Genomic DNA, 23,780 nt, shown 5'->3' with positions numbered 1-23,780 from the left:
TTATGATAACCATCTTGCTTCAAGTACTTATATCTTGGTATCACATGTGTTCATATATCTTGTGCCTATCTTGATTAACTTTAGCTGTTGTTGTTGCACTTAGTTCAGCCTAGCATATTTAGGTTTTGTGCTTGTTGATGCATGTAAAATGCATACATGGACTTTGTACTTCATTGACACATATTGTCACATGTTTGCAACATATATGATGTTATATCCATGTTTTATATTGACTTATCGGGATTTACCAATGATCCCCTTTAGTTGGGTTATAACTCTGCAGAACAGGAAAACTGTGGTTTGTGTATTTTTCACTTTCAGGGACCTATACGGAGTCAAACTGAGCTAGGATTTCGGGGATGTCAATATTTTACCACGAGAAGAATTTGGAGCGCTAGGACCTCACAAGGGAGGGACTAAGGCCAAAAAAGCATTGGTGGCGCGCCCAATTAGGGTGGGTATGCCACCCTACCTCTTTTCGCCATCGACCGTCTGTTTCGCCTTATTATTTCTCCCACAAACTCCAATTGACCTAAAAAAACCCTATATTTATGACCCCCATGGTTTCCTCGAGGAGGGAGCCACCGAGAGACAGAAACACAAAAACAGAGGCTGGATTTTGGCGAGCCTGAAGAGGTTGCACTCGAATCCGCAGAAAGTGTGCAATAATTTGCGCACACGACAGTTCCGCCCCTTGGGTGTTTTGGAGCTCTTGGATGCGAGCGATCAACGCGTCAGTGGATGCCTTTTCTTCAGTTGTAGCCTATGCGTCCCAAGACTTGCGCCTCTGAATATCTTAAGAAGCATCAAAGGGAGCAAGACCGTACTCTTGGGCAGCCGAAGATTCATCCTTGACGTAAAGCCACTTCCTACGCCAGCCTTGGACGGAGTCGGCGAACTTCACATAAAAGTATCCGACCTCTGACCAGACGCAGATGCAAACGCCACCTACGTTGTAAATGGTGTTCTTCGAGTTGTTGAGGCGGAGGTAAAAGATGCGTTTCCACAGGCCCCAGTGGGGGTGGATACCCAGGAAGCATTCACAGAGGGTGACAAAAATATAGATATGGAGGAGATAGTTAGGGGTCAGCTGGTGAAGCTGAATCCCATAGATAAAAAGGATGCCGCGGAGAAAATCGTGAACCGTAATGGAAAAGCCGCAGATGAGGAAATCGACAAATGTTACCCGGAAACCAGAAGGCGATGAGGGGAACTTTCATCGCCTGGCATCCTCATTGCTTCCTTGTTGAGCAAGCCCATCCTCTTGAGAAGCCGTTTGTCCCGCGCGGAGAGCTTCGACCTCTCCCATCCGGAGATCTTGTTCTTCTCCACGCGCTCGTCGGTGCCTGGGGCGCGGTTCTTGCAGAGCTTGGTTCGGGGAGCCATAGTGGATGCGCGGTGGAGCAAACGAGGGGCAGCAGAGGGTGAGTGTGCGAGGTGCTCGAGGAGGAAGAAGAAGAGAGGCAAGAGAAGATGTGCGGCGCAACGAAGGGGGAAAAGTGAGAAGTAGGGTAGAATTTATAGGTGGAAGACGATGAGCTCAGCGTTGGATGAAAAGGAGAGGATCCTGAGCTTTACATGTGTTCGAGTGGTAAAATGGTCTTTACACTTTATTTTTACCAGAAGGAAGTTACAACGCGTGTGTCGGGAATATCGGAGGACGTGCGCGCCCCACTTGCGCAACGTGGAAGAAGTACAAGCACCTGTTCATATGCTCGGGGGCTACTCTTATCAAAAGTGTTGTATATACTTCTGATAAGATAACGCGATGAAGGTGAAAATATGGAGTTTTTCAAATAACACAAGTTGAGCCTACAACCAAGTGCAAACACTCGGCTGTAGCCTCGGGGGCTACTCCCATCTGAAGCGCTGGTCGCGCACCCGATGAAATATAAAGAAGAAAAATAAGGCAAACTGATAAGTCAATATAGAGTTGCAGTTAAAGAACTTCTTCCGTACATCTTCGAGTTACACGTAACTCGTCATGTACTCCCATTGAGAGGTCAAGATATTGTTTTATGAGTTAACTCAGAAAAATAAAGAATTGCAGCAGCTGACAAAGGCGCTCGACAATATATTCTTAGAGCGTGTCCGCCGCGTAAAAAATCTAAATGTCATGACTCGAAAGAGCGCGAAGGTAAGACCCCAGGATCTGTTCTGCGTGGCGTGGCATCGCACCCGAATACACTCTCTCACTTTATCCGAATCAGCAGATGCAAAGAAAAATCTCGAAGGACGCGTTAGGTACTTGATAAAATAAAGCTGGGATTCGATTCACGATAAGTCCTTAAGCGGCGCGTGTCGAGTTACGCCAGTATCCCGAGTTCGAGTCCAGGGACTCGAGCTTGAAGTAGGTTTATGCGGGTTTGCCACAACAACAGTTAACTGGTACCTGATCCATCAGATGAACCAGCCCCATTTACCATCATCCATGTACAAAATAGACATTGAGAAAAATATTCGTTATGATTCGAAAGTTTTACTAAACATGTGACGCTGTTTTACGATGGAGATTTTACTCGACTCTACGATTCAAACAAAATCTCGGAAGCTACTGACATAGGTATGCCTAATAGGCATGCAGAATAAAGTACCCTGGATTATATGAAGAGGACATGAGGCCCACGGACCCGAAGCTTTGGAGGCCCAGAAGCCCAGAGATCTTCGGATAAGGAAAAGTAGAGTTGTAATAGGAATATTGTATCAAAATAGGAAAGGCCCAATACGTCTCGGGTAGTTTGTAACTTGTACGACACGAAAACCCTCGGCTCCACCTCCTATATAAAGGCGAGCCGAGGGAGAAACGTGCGATCGGATCTTCGCCAACAGAACCACCGTAATCTTTAGTCGAGCACCATTGTCGGCTGAAACCTTCGAGATCTACTTGCCGTCTACTTCTTACGAAACCCAAAGTCTACAATCCGTAGGCATTGACGAGTTAATACCTCGTCAGTATGTCTTGTTGCTCTGTCCACCTTTGTGATGAACAGGGTGTGTGATTTTATCAAGAACAGGATGCCAATGGATAAGGGATTCAGGATGGTGCACCTTAAAGGTATTGCGGACGATGTTCTCAAGTTCAGTGGCCGTCAAGTTGGACACAACTAGATCTACAACCATGTGAGCCACTGAAGACCAATGTGGGTTCATGTCATGTGGATCAAAATGCTTGAGGATGTGCATTGGGTGGAGAAGACAACATCTATCATGATGGACCACGATGCCTAATTTTCCCACATCAAGGCACAATGAACGTACCTCTTGTTCTAGTTTATTCACTAAGTTGTTACTTTTTAAAAGACCAGTAACTAACTAATTTCTTGCTTGCAGATTCACCCTAAGAACGCTGATTTGATCACCAAGCCCATAAAGAACTATGCTCAGATCAAGATCACTTACGTCGGCGATGTTCTAGCAGCTCAGATATCTCCATTTGCGATCCACCGAGCTCTCAGCCACCTCATGGATCACAAGGCACAGGACAACAGGTATCTCGCAATGGTTCCTGGAGACAAGATGGCTTGGTTTACTGCATTTCTGGGGAAGTATTACCTATGAGGAGCCCGAGCATTGGGTGTGTGTTCTCGTGCTTGTTCTATTGCTGATAATGAACATCACGTCCATGATGTATATTGGCAGAGTAGCTATGTTTGATTTGAACTGATGTCAAGTCTGTATATTCAAGGTGGTATTTATGTAATGACTCTATTGATGAAGTTGTGTTGCATCATGAGGATTTCTTCGTGATATCGTGGTGCAACACTATTATCCACTACAAGAACTTTGATCGTCCACTAGAACTATGTTAGCATTGCTGATTATGCGATATATAGTTATCGTCGTCTACTTTTCTATTGTGTCGAACACCTTGTGAACATTTTCTGTTAACTTGGTAAGCTCACCAAAAAAGTTACGAGGTTAATGTATCCAGGAAACATGATGTAACCAAACGCAAGTCTATTTCAAGAAACACGATTCTTGGGCAACCAAACAACGAGGACTTGGCTTCCCCAATGATACCTAGTAGAAATTGTTAGCAACCAAACAAGTTGCACAACGTGGATTAAAGATTAGCTATTATGGAGGCCGAGATGCACAAAAACCCTACTAGCAACCAATCATACCCTACGTACAGCTCTAGTAGTCTAGAGTTGCATGATTGATTTTGTGCACGGTTAACCATTAAATAAATTTGATCGTATTCAACGTGTATCCACTTTAATTAATTAGGACACTTGATAAGGAAGCTAATCTTCTTCCTTTTTCCCGTAGCATTATTATACTAGCCGACTTACCCGAGTCGACACTAGATTAAGGAAAGTTAATTTTTTACAAGTTTATGGAATATTATAGGGTGGATTTTATTATCCTGGGTCCATGTCCATATATTTTAATTCAGTGAAAAATCATACTAGCTACATGTTCCCAAAAAAAATGCAAAAATAAATGATGGGCTTTATATAAAATTATAATAATATTCTAAATATCACATACCTCAGATAACAATAATGAACTTTACATGGTACATAAAACGTGTGCCAACATTGCCCGCCTAGGTTAAGAAATTTCAGTTATTAGTCACCACTTATATGCAACATTAGGCGCACATCTAGTATATATAGTTCACAACCTCCTTGCAGCAAGTTCTAGATTCATATTCTGTAAACTCTGGACAAATGGTGAGTGTGGTAAAATCCAGCATCTATTTTATCCCTAACACTGATGTAAATGTGAGAGTGGCTATGTGTGATATTCTCCATATTGATACGGAGGCTATTTCTGATAAGTACCTTGGTCTGCCGGCGCTAGCGGGAGCAGATCGGAGTGACTGTTATATGCATTTTGTTGAGAGAATTCTGCAGCGCATTAGCGGATGGAAAGAAAAATTGCTATCAATTGGTGGAAAAGAAATCCTTATAAAAGCAGTTTTACAATCTATCCCTGTTTATGCAATGTCAGTTTTTAATATAACAAAAAAGGTTTGCAAGAAGATTAATGATGCCATATCGCAGTTCTGGTGGGGTGATGATGATCAAGGACGAAAGATGCATTGGTATTCTTGGTGGAAGCTTTGTTTCCCAAAAAGAGAAGGAGGGATGGGGTTTAGAGATCTCCATTCTTTCAACCTAGCGATGTTGGCTAAGCAAGTATGGAGGTTGATTGCATAACCAAACTCCCTTTGTGCAAGGGTTTTAAAAGCCAAATATTTTCCAGATGGTAATATTCTCAAGGCGGGAGCAAAACCAGAGGATTCTTTCACATGGCAAAGCATTGTAGCTGGTATCCAACCGTTTAAGAGGGGGTATATTTGGCGTGTTGGGAATGGCGAATCCATCAACATCTGGAGGGAGCCATGGGTACCAAGCAGCCCCGACAGAAAGATCATGACGCCAAGGGGTGCTACGATTGTTACAAAAGTTTCTGAATTAATTGACCCTGTTTCGGGGCAAGGATGAAGAGCTTATTCTATCTATTTTGAACCCTGTGGATGCAGAACGGATTCTACAAATTCCGCTGAATTTAAATGCTTTTGAGGATTTTATATCGTGGCATGCTACTCAATCGGGTATCTTATCTGTTAGATCAACATATCACTTAGAATGGAAGCATCAGTTCAGAGGCCGCACTTGCATGGCGCTAATACAGAGAACTCCTTTGGACAACCCCATTTGGAAAATACTATGGAGGTTGAAGGTTCCAGAAGGTTAATTTTTTTTGTTGGCGAGCTATGCACGGTATATTGCCTCTGAAGGCTATTCTTGCAAGTATACATATACCCACAATTGACCAATGCCCGATCTGTGATAATCATTGCGAAGATATTAGGCATATGGTGTTTGAGTGCGGATGGGCTGCAAGTCTCTGGAAAGAATTGGGCTTGGAAGATGTGATTATAGCTGCAAAGAGGGATGACCGATCTGGGTCAGTTATGTTGGAAATTCTGCTGCGAAAAGATCGTGAAACTATGCCAGGTTACTCAAGTATTCAGCGACAAGAACTTATAGCACACTAGTGGAGAAGAGGCCTTTGGTCCCAAGCAAATGACCCACTGCTGAACCAAACCGGGTCCAATGCCCCCATTGGACCCGGTTCGTTTCTGCCCAGGACGACCCCACCCGCCGGCGCCTGTCCTGTAGCGGCCTTTGGACCCGGTTTGTCATACAAACCGGGTCCAAAGGGTCCACCCGCAGGGCGCGCCAGGCCGTGTCAGCCAGGGAACCCTTTAGTCCCGGTTTGTATGACAAACCGGGTCCAAAGGCCCCCCTCTGGCTATATAACCTTGCCCCTGCCCAAGTGTGAGCCACACTTAGCCATTTTTTCACTATCTTCACAAGAGGGTGTATTGCTCTCCTCTCTTCTTCACATGCACAAGAGGTGTTTGATGAAATGCTTAAGAGGATTTGCCACTTGAGTTTACATAAATCAAGCCACACTTAACTTGCTTTTTTCTTCTTCATCGAGGTTAACAACTTTATCCTTTTCATCTGCAATTGATAAAATGCATGTGTATATATACATCGTGATGTTCTGTAATGGTTTTGATCAGCTTAATTATATCATGCAGATGAATCGGCAATGGATGTACATTGACCGACGGTTTGACGAGTTCACTGCGGACCTGGATAATTTTATGGCCGTGGCGGAGGCAAACAAACATGGTGGCTTCATGTATTGTCCATGTGTGGACTGCAAGAATACCGTAAATTACGCTCGCTCGAGTCTCATTCACAGCCACCTTCTGCGATCCGGTTTCATGCCCAGTTACTATTGTTGGACCAAGCACGGAGAAAGAGGGGTTATGATGGAAGACAATGACGAAGAGGAAGAGGATGATGACGGTTATCCCAATTTCCCTGAATACGACGATACTGCAGAAGGCAATGAAGACAATGAAGTAGAAGATCAAGAGGCACCAGATGAGCCTGCTGATGATGATCTTGGCAGGGTCATTGCTGATGCAAGGAGAGAATGTGAAACTGAAAAGGAAAGGTTGGCCTTCGACAAGATGATAGAAGATCACAACAAATTGTTATACCCAACTTGCGAAGATGGCCATAAAAAGCTAGGCAGCACACTGAAATTGTTGCAATGGAAGGCAGAGAACGGTGTCACTGACTCAGGATTTGGAAAGTTGCTGACAATAATTAAGAGGAAGCTTCCAAGGGGTAACGAATTACCCGCCAGTACGTACGAAGCGAAGAAGATTGTCTGCCCTCTAGGATTAGATGTGCAAAAGATACATGCATGCATTAATGACTGCATCCTCTACCGCGATGAGTACGAGAATTTGGATGCATGTCCGGTGTGCACTGCATTGCGGTATAAGATCAGACGAGATGACCCTGGTGATGTTGAGGGCGAGCGCCCCAGGAAGAGGGTTCCTGCCAAGGTTATGTGGTATGCTCCTATAATACCACGGCTGAAACGCTTGTTCAGAAATAAAGAGCATGCTAGGTTGTTGCGATGGCACAAAGAAGACCGTAAGAAAGACGTGATGTTGAGGCACCCTGCTGATGGCTCCCAATGGAGAAAAATCGATAGAGAGTTCCCAAACTTTGCACAGGATGCAACGAACTTACGGTTTGGTCTCAGTACAGATGGCATGAATCCTTTTGGAGAGCAGAGCTGCAGCCATAGCACCTGGCCTGTGACTCTTTGTATATATAACCTTCCTCCTTGGTTGTGCATGAAGCGGAAGTTCATTATGATGCCAGTGCTCATACAAGGCCCGAAGCAACCCGGGAACGACATTGATGTGTACCTGAAGCCATTAGTCGAAGAACTTCTACAGCTGTGGTCCCTAGCAGGTGTACATGTGTGGGACGAGCACAAGCAGGAGGAATTTGACCTAAGAGCGATGCTTTTCGTAACCATCAATGACTGGCCTGCTCTTGGTAACATTTCAGGACAGTCAAACAAGGGATACAATGCATGCACACACTGTTTACATGAGCTCGAAGGTGATTATTTGGAAAAAGGTCAGAAGGTCGTGTACCTGGGGCATCGTCGATTTCTTAGGCTTACCCATCCCGTAAGAAAGAAAGGCAAGCATTACAACGGTGAGGCTGATCACCGGAGGAAGCCTCCCCATCGTGATGGTGTTGATATATTTGGTATGGTCAAGGATCTAGATGTAATATTTGGAAAGGGTCTGGCGGACGGTGCATTCCGAATGACGATGCCGGACACGCGCCCATGTGGAAGAAGAAATCTATATTTTGGGATCTACCCTATTGGGAAGTCTTAGAGGTCCGCTCTTCAATCGATGTGATGCACGTGACGAAGAATCTTTGCGTGAACCTGCTAGGCTTTCTGGGTGTGTACGGGAAGACAAAAGATACACCAGAAGCACGGGAGGACCAGCAACGTTGGAAAGACCCCAAAAAGCTGCATGAGAGAGTTAAAGGACGTCATTTATCCAGCTACGCTCTTACAAAAGCAGAGAAGGAAATATTTTTTGAATGTCTTAGCAGTATCAAGGTCCCGTCTGGCTTCTCCTCCAATATAAAGGGAATAATAAATATGGAGAAGAAAACATTCCAGAACTTGAAGTCTCATGACTGTCACGTGATAATGACACAGTTGCTTCCGATTGCATTGAGGGGGCTTCTACCGGAAAATGTTCGACTGCCCATTGTGAAGCTATGTGCATTCCTCAATGCAATTTCTCAGAAGGTAATAAATCCAGAAATTCTACCGAGGTTGCAGAATGATGTGGTCCAATGTCTCGTTAGTTTTGAGCTGGTGTTCCCACCATCATTCTTCAATATTATGACACATCTCCTCGTTCACCTGGTCGATGAGATTTCCATTCTCGGTCCTGTGTTTCTACACAATATGTTCCCCTTCGAGAGGTTCATGGGAGTCTTGAAGAAATATGTTCATAACCGTGCTAGGCCAGAAGGAAGCATCTCCAAGGGCTATGGAACAGAGGAGGTCATTGAATTCTGTGTTGACTTTATTCCTGACCCCGATGCCAGCGACGATGATGACGGCGACTACGACGACTACAGTGGCGAGTACTATAGGGCTAGGCACGAGTATGACTGAATGACTCGAACAGTCGAATCTGGCCATGTATCTTAATTAATTTTCAGTTGAGCTAGGCACGAGTACTATAGGGCTAGGCACGAGTACTATCTGGCCATGTATCTTAATTAATTTTCAGTTGCGTTCTGTACTTTAATTCCACATGTAATCTGGCGGGAAACTTTTCTCATCATCAGCGTCTGCCACAACGACTTTATTGAAAATACAATAAAATAGATAAACAACTAGTCTAGTCGATCTACTCATCGTCGGAGGTTGTCTCGGTCCAAATGTCGTCCCACCGAGGGTCGTTGTCGGCCCAAGTTGTATTCGGGTTATCGAGCTCGAACACGGCGACGGCCCGACGATGGCGCCTGTTGGACCTGCGTTGTGCCCGGAGGTCAGCGAAGAACGCGGCGGTGTTGTCGACGTCGTTGGGGAACTGCGCCCTCCACTGGCGCATCAACTCCTCGTCGTGCTCGGCGATTGCGATCCGGCGCTGCACCTGGCGGTGGCGGCGACGGTCCTCGTCGTCGACGAGGCACGGCGTCGGCGCGAGGAACTCCGCCTCCTCTAGCGATTCGACGTCGGGAAGTTCATGGCGCACCGTGGCCGCCGCCCTCGCCCAGCGGCCGCGTCGTAAGCGCGCGCCGCCAGCTCCGGGGTGTTGTACGTGCCGAGGGTGAGCCGGAAGCCACCGGCACGCATCTCGGCGTAGAACCTACCGTTCGGCCGCGCTCGGACGCCACGGAAACCGGACGAGCCGCGACGGCGCGGCGGCATCCCGGCGACGAATGAACGGAGGCGACGACGACGTGTGGTTCCGCGCGCACGCGGCGCTTTATAGCACAGCGACGCGGCAAGTTTGGCGACGGTGGCGCGGGAAGCGGCGGGCGTGGCACGTGGAAGCGGCGGCGACAGGTGGCGCGGGGAAGCGGCGGGGCGTGGCACGTGGAAGCGGGATCTACACGTCGCACGGCGGTGGCGGCGGGGCGAGGCACGTGGAAGCGGCGGCGACACGTGTGGCGGTGGCGGTGGTGGGCAGTACACGGCGGTGGCCCGTACATGGCGGTGACGGTGGTGGCCAGGCGGTGGCGGTGGCGGTGGTGGGCAGTACACGGCGGTGCCGACGGTGGCCAGTACACGGCGGTGGCGGTGGTGGGCAGTACACGGCGGTGGCCCGTACATGGCGGTGACGGCGGGGCGAGGCACGTGGAAGCGGCGGTGACACGTGGCACGGGGAAGGGCAGTACACGGCGGTGGCCCGTACATGGCGGTGACGGTGGTGGCCAGGCGGTGGCGGTGGCGGTGGTGGGCAGTACACGGCGGTGCCGATGGTGGGCAGTACACGGCGGTGGCGGTGGTGGGCAGTACACGGCGGTGGCCCGTACATGGCGGTGACGGCGGGGCGAGGCACGTGGAAGCGGCGGCGACACGTGGCACGGGGAAGGGACACGTGTGGCGGTGGCGGTGGTGGCCAGTACATGGCGGTGGCGGTGGTGGGCAGTACACGGCGGTGGCCCGTACATGGCGGTGACGGTGGTGGCCAGGCGGTGGCGGTGGCGACAGTGGCCACTACACGGCGGTGGACACGTGTGGCAGTGCGGTGGCTTTTTTTCATTTGAAATAAGGCGGGAATGAAATTTTTTAAAAAAATTTGGCCTTTGGACCCGGTTTGTATTACAAACCGGGACTAAAGGCCTTTTTTGCGCGCGCAGCGAAAACGCAGCAAAAATGGCCTTTAGTCCCGGTTTGTATTACAAACCGGGTCCAAAGGGGGGCCTTTGGACCCGGTTTGTAACACGCACCGGGTCCAAAGGGGGGGTATAACTGCTCGTCTCCTTCCTCGCGCAAATCAATCGCGCGAGGAGGAGACACCAACGCCGCCAGGGCTGCCGCGCCGCGAATCGCCACCGCCGCCGCCGCTCGCACCGCCGCCGCCGCCCTCCGCCTCGCGCACCGCCACCGCCGCCGCCGTGCGCCCCTCTCTCCTCTCTCCCGACGGCCGCGCGCGTGCCGGCCGTCTCCGCGCGCCGCCGCCGCGCTCGCTCGCCGCCGCCGCCGCCCGCGCTCGCCGCCGTGAAGGTGAGAGCGCCGCGCTCCACCGCCGCCGCCGCCCGCGCTCCACCGCCGTCGCCCGCGCTCCACCGCCGCGCCCCTCCTCCACCGCCGCCGGCAAGGTGAGAGCGCCCCCGGCCCCTTATTTTTTTATTTTTTTTGTTTCTTTTTATTTGTATTAGATACTTTTATTTGTATTAGACATAGTGTATTAGATAGGTTTTTTTTTAGACATAGTGTATTAGACATAGTGTATTAGATAATTGGACATAGTGTATTAGACTTAGTGTATTAGACATAGTGTATTAGACATAGTGTATTAGATAATTGGACATAGTGTATTAGACATAGTGTATTAGATAGGTTTTTTTTTAGGGAACATAGGATTTTATGATCAAAATAAGATGGATATATTTTACGAGCAGCCGCCACCATACCCCTATGTTATAGTGCCACCACCGGCCGACCGCCACCATCTCCGGTAGTGCCGGCGCCCCTGCCGGTGCCACCGCGACATAGTACTAGGGTCGCGAAATAGAGAGAAGAGCGAGAGGAGGAGCGCCGAGTCCGTGGCGGTGCCGGTAGTGTCGACGCCCCTGCCGGCGCCCCCAAAATACGGTCGTTCAATTCCCTCTACCGCTCCCGCTGTCGTTCCCGACCCCCGATCCGGATCGATCGATCCGGGGTCGTGGAACGCGGCGTTAGTACAAAAGTAGTGAAGTTTTTTATTTAGCACAATATCATGTTTTTTATTTATATTAGTATACATATATGATTTGTTTTCGTAGCTACGATGCCGCGACAGCGACAGCCGGCGGGCCGTGGTCTGACTCTCACCGAGGAGATGGAGCAAATGGGGGAGGTCCGGGACTGGGCTCCGCCGGGGTGGCACTGGGAGGTCTTAGCTTCCGGGTCGCGCCGCTGCAATCTCAACCACACCGGAAAAGCAGCGTGGCTTCCTCTCAGCAGGTGGATAATGATGATGATGATGACCAGGTGGTCGAGCCTCCTCGCTACCCCCCCGTGGATGATCTCACTGAGAGCCGTCCTTGTGAGCTGCATGTTAAAGTTTTCAACCTATCCTTCCAGGCGGCGGTCGGCATCCTCTTACCTACAAGGTCTTACCATTGCCGTCCGGTCCAAGACGACTTTGCTGTTGTGATGGTGGATGAAGTGTTGAGAGAGTATGAGGGGTTGGTGCTTGAGCACCCTGCAGGTGAAGATGGGGAAATCAAAGAACTGGGAGAAGCCCGTAGAACCACCGTGCAATGGCGGAAGGAGAACATTGTGTTTCCAGGTGAGAAGCCAACAAGCAGGCCACCTCCGCCTCCTCCGCCACCTGTGCAGTCTCCTCCGCGTGATGATTCTCCTCTGCGCGATGATGATTCCCCTATCCATGACCAGTCTCCTCCGCGTGAAAATACTCCGCCGCCTCCTCCTCCTCGTCAGGAGACTCCGCCGCTTCCACCTAAGCAAAAGAGGAAGCGGTCCGCGGCACCTCCTACAGCTCCGAAGAGATCATCAACTCCAATGAGGGAACAGACTCCAGAGTTGTTGCCACATGAGCAGACTGAAGAGCAAAAGGCGTTTCTTGCAACTGCGCCGAAGAAGATGTTTATTCCACCGCAGACAGTGAAGCACTTTGCCGAGACGAGAATGAAGAGACCTGAGCTGAGAGCTGATTATGACCGCTCTCTTGGACAGTCCTCTAGAGCGATGAAAGAAGCAAAAAAGTCGCCCAGCTTGGACAGCAGGACATTCAGGCCGCACCCCACTTCATCGTGGAGCCATATCATGATCCAGAGACGGCATCGATGATCGAACGGGCGGCTAGAGCTCAGGGAGCATCAGTTGAGTACGAAGATTACTATCCAACGGCTCAAGTGGTAAACAAGTATAGATACGGATCTGATCTCGTCAAACCTGGCGAGCTCGCGCGTCTAGGGACTCAGATGCGAAGGTTGCATGACTGGTACCTGAAAGCCTGTCGAAGAAGTGAAAGGTACCTCACGGTGTATCTTAGAGATGAGCATTACTTCCGGGGGGAAGACGAGATAAACATTGAGTTAGAAGAACTGTTTCAGTTATTCAATCAAGACGCCCTCGACAAAGCTGTCATCAGTTGCTACTGCCTGTAAGTGATTTATTTGTGTAATTAAGTTTGTAGCTCATTCATTTGCACTAACAATTATCCTCATTATATTCTTTGTGTACGCTATACATTTAATTATGCAGAATGAAGAAGCTGGAATACAAAAGAGGCAAGCTCCTACCGCTGGGGTTCATAGACCCAAACACAGTTCATGAAGTTACGGTTCGAGACTTCGCCAAGGACACAGAGGACAACATCGTAATGTTTTTAGAGAAGCAAGCAGACAAAGAGGATATATTCTTTCCCTACAACTTCAAGTGAGTGTTATATATAACATACATTATGCTTGTGCACCTTCCACTTTATTCTCGTAATCATTGAGCTATGCTTGTGCAGTTTCCATTTTATTCTCCTAATCATTGATCTTCACCTTGGAGTCGTAAACGTCATGGACTCGAAACGTACAGAATATGCGGAATGGGCGGACATGGCTGCCATCCTCCAGAGGTAGTTTCAATCAATTTCGTATTGGCATCTTCATCTGCTCTAATTCGAAGATATCATCAACTAATCAATTACTCATTTACTCATTATTTTTGCCGGGCAGGGCTTGGAAACGGTTCATCAATACTGTTCCGGGTGAATGGAAACCGGAGCTTACATTTAGAGATTACCCTGTAAGTAGTACTATATATATAGCTATGTCCGTGAAACTTTATATATGATATTTACTTTCAATACGATGCTTGATTATTAGTTTGATCGAACTATTTTTTCGTAAAGTGTATGAGGCAGGAAAAAGGGAATAACTTATGTGGATACTACATCTGCACCTTCATGCGTGACATGTCCTGTCCCAAGGGTGGGGATGCCCAAATACACCACACTCGTGTACGATAACAAATTTTCACAATTAATCTTAATTAGTACCATCTATTGTATTGAGTTCCATTCATATATTGATCTCCTTTTTTAAATATAGATGACACGCCTGCGGGACACTCTCATAACAGCGGATCAAATAAAAGCAATTCAAGAGGAAATCGCGGGATTCTTTATTACCGAGGTCCTTACCCCAGGTGGAGAGCACTATCGGAAGATCGTGACGGCGGAGGATATTCGTTCAGGAAAAGTTGTATTGTAAATATGCATGCATTACGTGTACTGTGTTGACTATGTCGTGTACTGTTGACGATGTCTATATATATTCATGACGATTTTTTGTGGTTTCTTGAATGATATATATATGCGCATTGCTGAAACTCTGCCGCGGCAAGGGAAACAGACTGTTTCTCTGCCGCGGCAGAGAAACGCTGGTACAGCCCAAATCTGTGCCGCGGCAGAGAAATAGCAATTCTCTGCCGCGGCAGAGAAACATAGGCCCGGTTCGTACCACGAACCGGGACCAAAGCCCTTCCAGCGCGAGCTCCCTGGTCGCACCACGTGTTGAGGCCTTTAGGCCCGGTTTATCTTTGAACCGGGACTAAAGGGTACCCCCTTTAGTCCCGCCTAGTTGGTCCCGGTTCAGGAACCGGGTCTAAAGGCCCAAATGGACCGGGCCTATTGCCCCGTTTTCCACTAGTGCAATGACATCGTCGTACATCTGGTGGGCTCGACGTCGTAAAACTCATGATGAAAATGTTCCGCCAATAATGAGGTGCGCTATGTCTATTCGAGCTCTGGTTGCAAACCATCTAAAGGCGTGGGGGACACCACCTGGTGTTCATAGAAGAGGCTGGACGCGCCTACGAACAAATTATGTCAAACTCAATGTGGATGTTGCTTTTAATCAAGAGAACAAATCTGGAGCAGTTGGGGCTATTATCCGGGACGGGAGAGGTGAAGCCCTAGTATGCGCGTGCACTTTTATACCGCATGTGGCATCGGCAGGCTCGGCAGAGGCGAAGGCGATGCAGATGGGTCTTCAGTTAGCAAATGCTCTGGCCTACCAACGCGTCCAAGCTGAATCAGATTCTTTAGAGGTGATAAATATTATGGATGGCCGAGAGAGGATTTGGAATGAATCGGCGGCCATTTATGTTGATTGCATTGCGAGTGCAGGGATGATTGGACAAACGTATTTTCAACATTTTCCGAGGGAAGCAAACAAGACGGCTCATGTTATTGCGAAACATAGTTTTGATTTACATATTTCTTGTACTTGGGACGATGAGCCTCCTAGTTTTCTTTCACAAATCTTGCTAGATGATGTAACAATTCTGTGATTTGGGGCGGCAAGTTTCAGACGCACTCTTTTCCTTCCAGGGTACCTAAGGGGGCTGGAAGCACTACGGGAAAAATGGCATTGCCGTGAAGCCTATCATTGTCGTGCGCCGTTGCATGGCAAAGACATCTTTGCCGTGCACAGCAGGCAGCACGCACGGCAAAGAAAGTTCGCAGGTCTGAGAGTAGCGCACGACAATGAATCCTTGCACGGCAAAGTCCCAAGTGGCGCACGGCGACGAATCCTTGCACGGCAAAGTCCCAAGAAAGCGCACGGCAAAGAAACATCGACGGCAAAGTCCCTACACGCCGCACGGCAAAGAAACACTGCACGGCAAAGGCTCTGGGCGTTGCCGTGGCGCAGCTGCCATGCGAGCAGACAAGTTGCACGGCAAAGTTGCCTTTGACGTGTGTTCCTTTCTTTGTCGTGCGCCAACATACATTTTTTTTGTTTTTCTTTCTATTTTATTTTATCTAATACTTATATTTATTTTTTTAATTAGTTTTACTTTTTAATGACTATTTATTAGTGTTACTTAAGACAATGTGCAATACAAAATTACTCTCCATGTTCATCCCCCCACATATATCAGGGTTTCGGAGCAATATGCGCTTCGGAAAATCTGCTAAGTGTTATCGCCTAAATGTGAGGAAGGTCGCACCGTGGAGCTACTTTTGCACCAGTACACCTTCCACCACACTTTCACACATATCATAGGTCCACATGCAAGATTTGGTGGGATTCCGGTGCTCCGGCGGTCGTTCTCCCCCTCCTCCCCCAAAAAACCGCGGTATGTGTGCCCCGACGGGTCTACCCCCTAGATTTCTCCGCGCGAGGGTGCACAAATGTACTTTTTCATTGTTTTAGGTTTGGTTTTGACATATACACATGGAAAACCTATCTTGGGACCATTTGGCACATATACCCGCAGCTAGAGCCATTATCACACGATCGAGGGTGTGCCTGATCTACTGGTTAGGGTTAGCTTTAGAGTTAGGGTTAGGGTTTAGGGGTAGGTCTAGGGTTTAGGGTCAAGGTAAGGATTTATGGTTAGGTATAGGTTTAGGGTTTAGGGTTAGGGTTAGGGTTTATGATGCAGAGTTTTGCAGCTCACGTGTCAGCACGTGTAGTTAATGGTTTAGGATCTAGGGGTTTAGGGCTCGAAGTCTCCCCAGTTTAGGGTTTAGGGGAGCTACTTTTGCACCATTACACCTTCCACCACACTTTCACACATATCATAGGTCCACATTCAAGATTTGGTGGGATTCCGGTGCTCCGACGGTCGTTCTCCCCCTCCTCCCCCGCAAAAACAGCGGTATGTGTGCCCCGACGGGTCTACCCCCCTAGATTTCTCTGCGCGAGAGTGCACCAATGTACTTTTTCATTGTTTTAGGTTTGGTTAGGACATATACACATGGAAAACCAATCTTGGGACCATTTGGCACATATACCCACAGCTAGAGCGGTTGCGGGTATGTTCTTACTCCGGCCTCTACGTTTCCTTTACATGATTTCCATTGAAATGTTAATGACATCACGGCAACACAACGTAGGCGGAGATGGCAGCAAAGGAGCAGGAGGCCCAGGAGCAAAGGGCGCATATGGCCGAACACCAGATTCTGGACTACCAGCAGCAGCAGGTGCAGATGATGCAGCAGATGCAACAGCAGCAGCAGATGATCTAGCAGCACCAGACACAGATGAGCCAGACCAATCTGTCTTCTCCACTGGGGAGTGGTCTTCCTCTTCCTCCTTTCTCCTTGCCGTGGGTAAGTGTTTAACTCCATATCTCCATCTTATCTTCTGTTGTCTTATTGACTAATCATATCACCAGCTGCAGATGGGGCCTTCGCAGATGATGCCGAACATGCCGAACATGTCCACTCAGAGCCCGGTGACACAATTCACCGTGAACAACACGAACATCATCCGGAGCCTGAACCCCGGTGAGTCCTCCTACACTTGTGCCCAACCCACTTCTTGTACTTGTTCAAGTGTACCCATGGATCCATGCTTGTTCAATTCCATGTCAACATGCAAATGCTACTACTTGTTTAACTCCATGTCAATATGCAAATGCAAATGCTAATTCCATCAACCTTGTAGGAAGAGGACAAGGCAATGACGATGATGTCATGTGAAGCAATGGAGGAGGACAAGGTTGATGTCATCGATTCTATGAACTCGTCGTCATGCACTTGTCGTTATTGTAATGGATTGTATGCACTTGTAATGGATTGTAATGGACATTGCTATTTAACATGTGTGGATGGACTCTATGTAATGGATTGTATGCATGGATATGTGCTTTCGATGTATTTGTGGTGTTGTTGATGTGTTTGGTGATGATATGTTGAAGATATATGTTGTATATGTTATATTTGTCAAATGCTATTTTTGAAATGCAGGGAATATTGAAAAACAACAAAAAAAAATGAAAAAAATAGGCGCCTTTCTCGTGTGTATGCACACGGCAAAGGAGCCATGTGGCGGCAGCCTGTGCTCCTGGGAACCTGGGGGTGTGCCTGGAGGCTTTTTTGCCGTGCGGGGCTGGGGTGTAGGCGCACGGCAAAGTGACCCGCATGGCACAGAGCAGGCGCACGGCAGAGGCTGCGCCGCACGGCAGCGCTGGCCGCACGGCAGCGCTGGCCGCACGGCAACGCGGGCTAGCGCACGGCAACGCTCTGGGCGCACGGCAAAGCCTTTGCCGTGTAATATTTGCGATGTGCACGACAAAGGTTTCGTTGCCGTCGGATCCTTTGCCGGGCGAACGTTGCCGTGCATCCACGCACGGCAAAGCCTTTGCCGGGCATATGGACTTCTTTGCCGTGTGAATTGTCGCACGGCAATGAACAGTTTTTCCGTAGCGAAGGTTTTTAATGAGGCGGCTTGCTAGCCAGTTATATATATATATATATGTTTCAAAAAAAAAGTATATATAGTTTCCAGTTTGATCCGTGGTCGCTAACACTTGATTCAAACATATGTTAAATTATAAACTTCAGACGTCACATACCATAAGGAATCTTATATGATGTAAATTTTAGGACAACGTGGACGTATGGGTCTCGCAAGTACGGAGGCACAAGCTCCCATTGCAGGTACAGAGACGGAGTGCATATGTTTCCCCACAGAAATAAGCACACGTACACCTGCAGATTACTAGGAGCAGCAACAAATGGCACACGAAGCAACCAGCTGATGGCGGCAACAGGCAGCAGCAGAAACTAGGTTCCTAGGTAAGAATATGAGTCGGTAAATTGCTGTGAACTGCAGTTTGGTCCTAACTACGTACCTACCTACGTAAACACCACTCCTAATCATTTGCTCCTCGATCATAACTAAGCTTCTCACTCAAAGGCACCGTCGGCGTCGATCTCTCGTTCTTCCCCACGCGAATTGTGGACGCCCTCTGTTGCCTGTTGGTGGTTTCTTCTGCTCCACATAAGATCGAGCGCGACCCGCGGCCGCACGAGCCTCTCATCGGGAGCCTCGCCGCGGAGGCGCGTCAGAGTGACGGGCGGAGCTAGGAGTGGATCTCACTCAAGGTGCACACGCCGTTTACCACCATAGAGGAGGACAACTCGCCGCAAGTTTTTGGTATAGTTCTCTCAGCCTGTCATCACATGGAACTCGGTCACACGCTCAGACTAATCATTCCATTGATCCTTAACTCGCTACCCTTTAGTTTATTTTTAAACTAGGGATTTCTATTTTCGTGCCCTCGGGTCCTTAATTGTACTCAGTTTTCTCCAGCTCTTTAGTTTTTCCTCAGTTTTCTCCAAGACCTTGTCTGAAACCCGTAGAAGGAGCTCGGACGGAGGATTCCCGTTTAGTTGATGTTGGTTGGCGCTGGCAAGTGGGGCCGCTGTTGGTGCCCCCGCAGTGGACACGTCTTCACTTATCCAGATCATCGTGGGACCCACAACTTGTCCACGTTAGCGCGCCGGACCCACAGCTTACCCAGGTGACCGTTGCAAAATGGGAGCCCGAGCCAGCCCCGCGCCCGTGCCCGTGCCCGTGCCATTGCTTCCCCTTTCTTTCCCCGCGCCCGTGTCCGTGCCATTGCTTCCCCTATCTTTCCCCGCGCCCCATTGTTCTTCTTCTCCGCCAGCGGCAGCCCTTCTCCGGCAGGCGGGTGATGTCTAGTTTCTCTTCAACCTCCCGTTCTTCATGGCCGCAGTATGGACCCGTGCCTTTGACAAGATGCTCTGACTGCCCACGCCAGGAGCCTCTGAAGCGGTTGATCTGTAAGACGGACGAGAACGGCAACCGTGGACGTGAGTTCCTTGCATGCGAGAGCTTTCCATATAGAGAGGGGGATAAGGTTAGATCTCGCTCCAATTTCTCTGTTTTCTCTCAATTTTCTTGTTATTCCCTCGAATTTGGAATTTAGGTTCACGTTGTTGTTTTCAGATCCTGAAGAAATGCAGGCATTTCGAGTGGATCGATGTGTACGTTCAGAGGCTTCAATTGCAGGAATCAATTGACGCTATTGGGGAGCGCAATTTGGGAGGGGGGACTTGCTGTAGAGAATGTGGCGGAGAGAGAAGTCGTTCCGATTATGCCTAATGCTCCCAATGCAGGACTGGTGGAAGTGAAGGGAGAACTGAAGAAAATGAACAATCAGTTAAAGCAGCTGATCGAGTTGAAGAAGCAAGCTAATCTGATGGCTGGTTGTTTTTTCTGTTGTATAATTGCGATCGGATTCTTATCATTGCTCACCAGGCGCTAGAAGTTGTTACAATAGATACCTTGTTACAAATCCATTATTCAGTTACATGTACTTGTAGTTGTTTTCATAGTTAGTGTGTGCATTCACCGAAATTACCAACTATATTGGAATGCTAAAGAAAGTTGATAATTGTTAGAGGGGTGACAATAATGCATTCACCGAAATCCGCAAATATGTATGCCTCATATTTATACCAAAATTATACCACTTTTGGGCCGTTTCAAATTACCAAAACTATATCCCAAACTATATCCCCTAAAAGAAAAGGAAAGCGAAAGATAGTTGATAATTGTTAGAGGGGTGACAATAATGCATTCACCGAAATCCGTAAATATGTATGCCTCATGTTTATACCAAAATTATACCACTTTTGGGCCGTTTCAAATTACCAAAACTATATCCCAAACTATATCCCCTAAAAGAAAAGGAAAGTGAAAGATAGTTGATAATTGTTAGAGGGGTGACAATAATGCATTCACCGAAATCCGCAAATATGTATGCCTTATGTTTATACCAAAATTATACCACTTTTGGGCCGTTTCAAATTACCAAAACTATATCCCAAACTATATCCCCTAAAAAAAGGAAAGCGAAAGATAGTTGATAATTGTTAGATGGGTGACAATAATGCATCCACCGACAGAGAGAGAGAGGGGTGGCCACGAAGAGAGAGAGAGAGAGAGAGAGAGAGAGAGAGAGAGGGGGGGTGGCCACGAAGAGACGGGGAGGGGTATACTGCCCGTTAGATCAGTTGATCAATGGTCCGTGGAGTCGATCTGTGTGACAACAGCTCAACCAATCAGGATAAGTTTGGGCTTCTGAGAGCATTTGTGACAGAACTTGAGGGTAAAACTGAGTAGTACTAAGAATCCAAGGGAACATAAATAGTAAATAGACTAAGGGATTCAAACAAAAAAATTACAAAATGAAAAATGCGTGTTTTGTACAATATAATTCATATTGGGCTACATCAAATTATTTGCAATTCAAATATACATGAATGTGACAATTATGGCATCATTTAGACAAACTATGTTTTTGGGGAAGATGTTTGCAAAGGGGTTTGAGTGAAAAACCATGCATCTTCATAGCTACACTGCTGATTTTGAGAAGTGATAATTTGTGGTAAAACTTGATTTATATATGTTTGTTAAGGTTTTCTAGGTGGCAGGTTGCGTAGGAAGACTCCATGAGTAGGTGCCACTATGTTTTTATTTTTTTGGATTTTTTTGCGCATGAAATGACTCAATTAGATATGTTAATCTCATTTGTTGACTCTCTATTGACCAGCTACTTGAGGGTAAAACTGAGTATATTGCACTTGTCAGTCTAAGTAATCGAGGGGAAAACTGAGTACAGATAAAATTTCTGTATAAGGCCCGAGGTTATAACTGAGTACACCAAACGTTCCAGGGTTAGACTCGTGTCGCGGTGCACGCTGCAGCCGTGCATAGCGGACGCGTGTTGCGGTACACGCCACCTTCGTATTTATAGAGCCCTTTTTCTCTCCCTCGACGCACGTTCTCACTGCAACCGCCTCTCCTGTCCCATCATCTTCTCCACAACCGAAGAAAAAACCCCGAAGAAAACCGCCGGCGATGGACAAGAATGAGATGCCCATTGTCGGCACATCAGCCGCTGGCGCATCGGCCGCCACCCCCGTCCAGGCCCCTATCGCTGCTTCCAACGTAGCAGCCGGCGCATCAGCCGCCGGCGCATCGGCCGCCGCCACCGTCCAGGCCCCCGTCGCTTGGAACCCGTACGAACCAGTGCCGTACGTCGCGCCGGAGAACCCCTACGACACCAGCATCGTCGACGACGAGCCGGAGGTAACCCTTTGCTCCCTTGTTCTTATCCCATTTCAATCATTTTGTGTTAGATCTTGCGTTATTAGGGTTCGTCTGTTCCTAGTTCAGTCCATTTGTGTTAGATCTTGCGTTATTAGTGTGCGTCTGTTCCTAGTTCAATCCTTTTGTGTTAGATCTTGCGTTATTAGTGTTTGTGATTTGCTTTTGTTTAAGATTTGTGCCGATGATGATGAATATTTGGGCACAAATTTATTCAGGGTTTGGTCAGTAAACAATTGGTGTGTACAAATTTGTTGTGCATGATCTTTGGTTTATTGTCTCGAATCCTGGATATAAGTGTGTCCAATGTAACTGAGGCTACCTCTTTTTTTTCGAGCCCATATTATCATGCATGATCTTTGTTCACTCTCTGTTCCATCATCGTTGCAATTGACTCCGTGTTTTTTGCACGATCTTTGGTGCTACGTGACAGTTGCAGAGCAGCGACGTCGACAGCGACGACGAGTCCTTCCACACCAAGACTCGTCACGTCCTCAGGAGGCTGCAGTCCGGCCATTATGATGGCCCCTTTGTTGGAGACATTTACAAGTGCCCCTTCTGCAACAGGAAGCTCCGCGCCACCGACTTCAACTGCCTGGTGAACCATACTGAATCCATTGGCAGATGCGGCGCTAGAGTTGGAACGACCGTGAACGTGCATGCGTTCATGGCCAAACACAAAGCACTTGGGATTCACCTGCGCAACCTCCAAGCGAGTCACGGGCGCTACTTGGAGGCGTTGAACATGCCTACTACACTCTCTGTATGTGACTGCTCTATCTGTAGAGCAGCTTAAATTCATGTAAAATGTAGCTTATGTTGTAGGGTTCTATCGGTACTACTGTTGGATCTGTCGTGAATATATCTATGCTATGTTGGCTGCTGTATGCAGCTTATCCTATATTTTCTCTGGATTTGTGCCCTGGATTTCCTACCTGATTGGGTAAAAACGAAGGCATAAAGAAATGAATGGCGTTAAAAAATAGAAGGAGAAGCTGCTCTAGATTTGCTACCAATTTGGGCTATCAAATATGAATGAGATCGAGCGAGAGAGAGGAAAAAGGTACATTGAAAACTGCTAATCTGGGCGAAAGAGACAGAAACCACTCGTGCCCACGTCCCGGACCCACACGGCTCCACACGCTACGGCCCCACAAACACGGTCTCGTCATGTCCCACGCGGTTCCTTCCTACCAGCCCCACACGACGCGGTGCCACAAACGACACGACCCCACTCATCAGCACGGAACGGTCAACTTAACGGATTCCTTCCGTCCGAGCTCCTTCTGCGGGTTTCAGACAATGTCTTGGGGAAAACTGAGGAAAAACTAAGGAGCTGGGGAAAACTGAGCACAACTTTTTTTTTTAGATAATAGGGTGCGGATCCCCGGCCTCTGCATCAAAGTGATGCACATAGCCACCGCAATTATTAAAGAATAATATCTCAAAGTTTACAATTTATGGGTCACTCAAAGTGGATACAAAAATCAGCCACCTAAAAAAAGATCTATCCATCGATTCGCTTATGCTGTCGCCACCCACCCTGGCAGAAGATAGCCCGTACGACCATCGTCATTCGAGTACAGGCGGAATCCATGAGTCCACGGCGTTCCACAGGAAGAAGAAATGACCACATATGGATCCAGTAAGTCGTCTTGTTGATAACCTGCAAATAATGGGATGGTGTTGTCTTGTTAAAAATTATGTCATTTCTACAATTCCAAATAGCCCATAGCACAGCCGCAGTGCCTACTCTAATAAGCTCTTTGGATCTCTTATCCACCCCATTCAGCC

General features: G+C 47.9%; 1 protein-coding gene across 1 annotated transcript; it reads left to right on the top strand.

The window, feature by feature from the left end:
- Positions 1 to 12,247: 12,247 nt before the first annotated feature.
- LOC139835278 (uncharacterized) lies at positions 12,248 to 14,381 on the top strand. The gene is made up of 6 exons (XM_071825172.1): positions 12,248 to 13,222; positions 13,324 to 13,497; positions 13,577 to 13,687; positions 13,788 to 13,857; positions 13,964 to 14,071; positions 14,163 to 14,381. The coding sequence occupies exons 1-6, from the start codon at positions 12,903 to 12,905 to the stop codon at positions 14,322 to 14,324; spliced, it is 945 nt and encodes a 314-aa protein (XP_071681273.1). The 5' UTR covers positions 12,248 to 12,902; the 3' UTR covers positions 14,325 to 14,381.
- The last annotated feature ends 9,399 nt before the right edge of the window (positions 14,382 to 23,780 follow it).

This window comes from Lolium perenne, chromosome 2, assembly GCF_019359855.2.
Source record: "Lolium perenne isolate Kyuss_39 chromosome 2, Kyuss_2.0, whole genome shotgun sequence".
NCBI classification, from domain to species: domain Eukaryota; kingdom Viridiplantae; phylum Streptophyta; class Magnoliopsida; order Poales; family Poaceae; genus Lolium; species Lolium perenne.
The sequence above is the reverse complement of the archived record's forward strand: the minus strand, read 5'-3'. Positions and strand labels throughout refer to the sequence as shown.

Excerpts from the sequence above, each read along its gene's own strand:
- LOC139835278 (XM_071825172.1), top strand. The coding sequence starts at position 12,903 with ATGATCGAACGGGCGGCTAGAGCTCAGGGAGCATCAGTTGAGTACGAA. Across the intron at positions 13,223-13,323 it reads GTCATCAGTTGCTACTGCCT|AATGAAGAAGCTGGAATACA; the intron begins GTAAGTGATTTA and ends TTAATTATGCAG. Across the intron at positions 13,498-13,576 it reads TTCTTTCCCTACAACTTCAA|TTTCCATTTTATTCTCCTAA; the intron begins GTGAGTGTTATA and ends ATGCTTGTGCAG.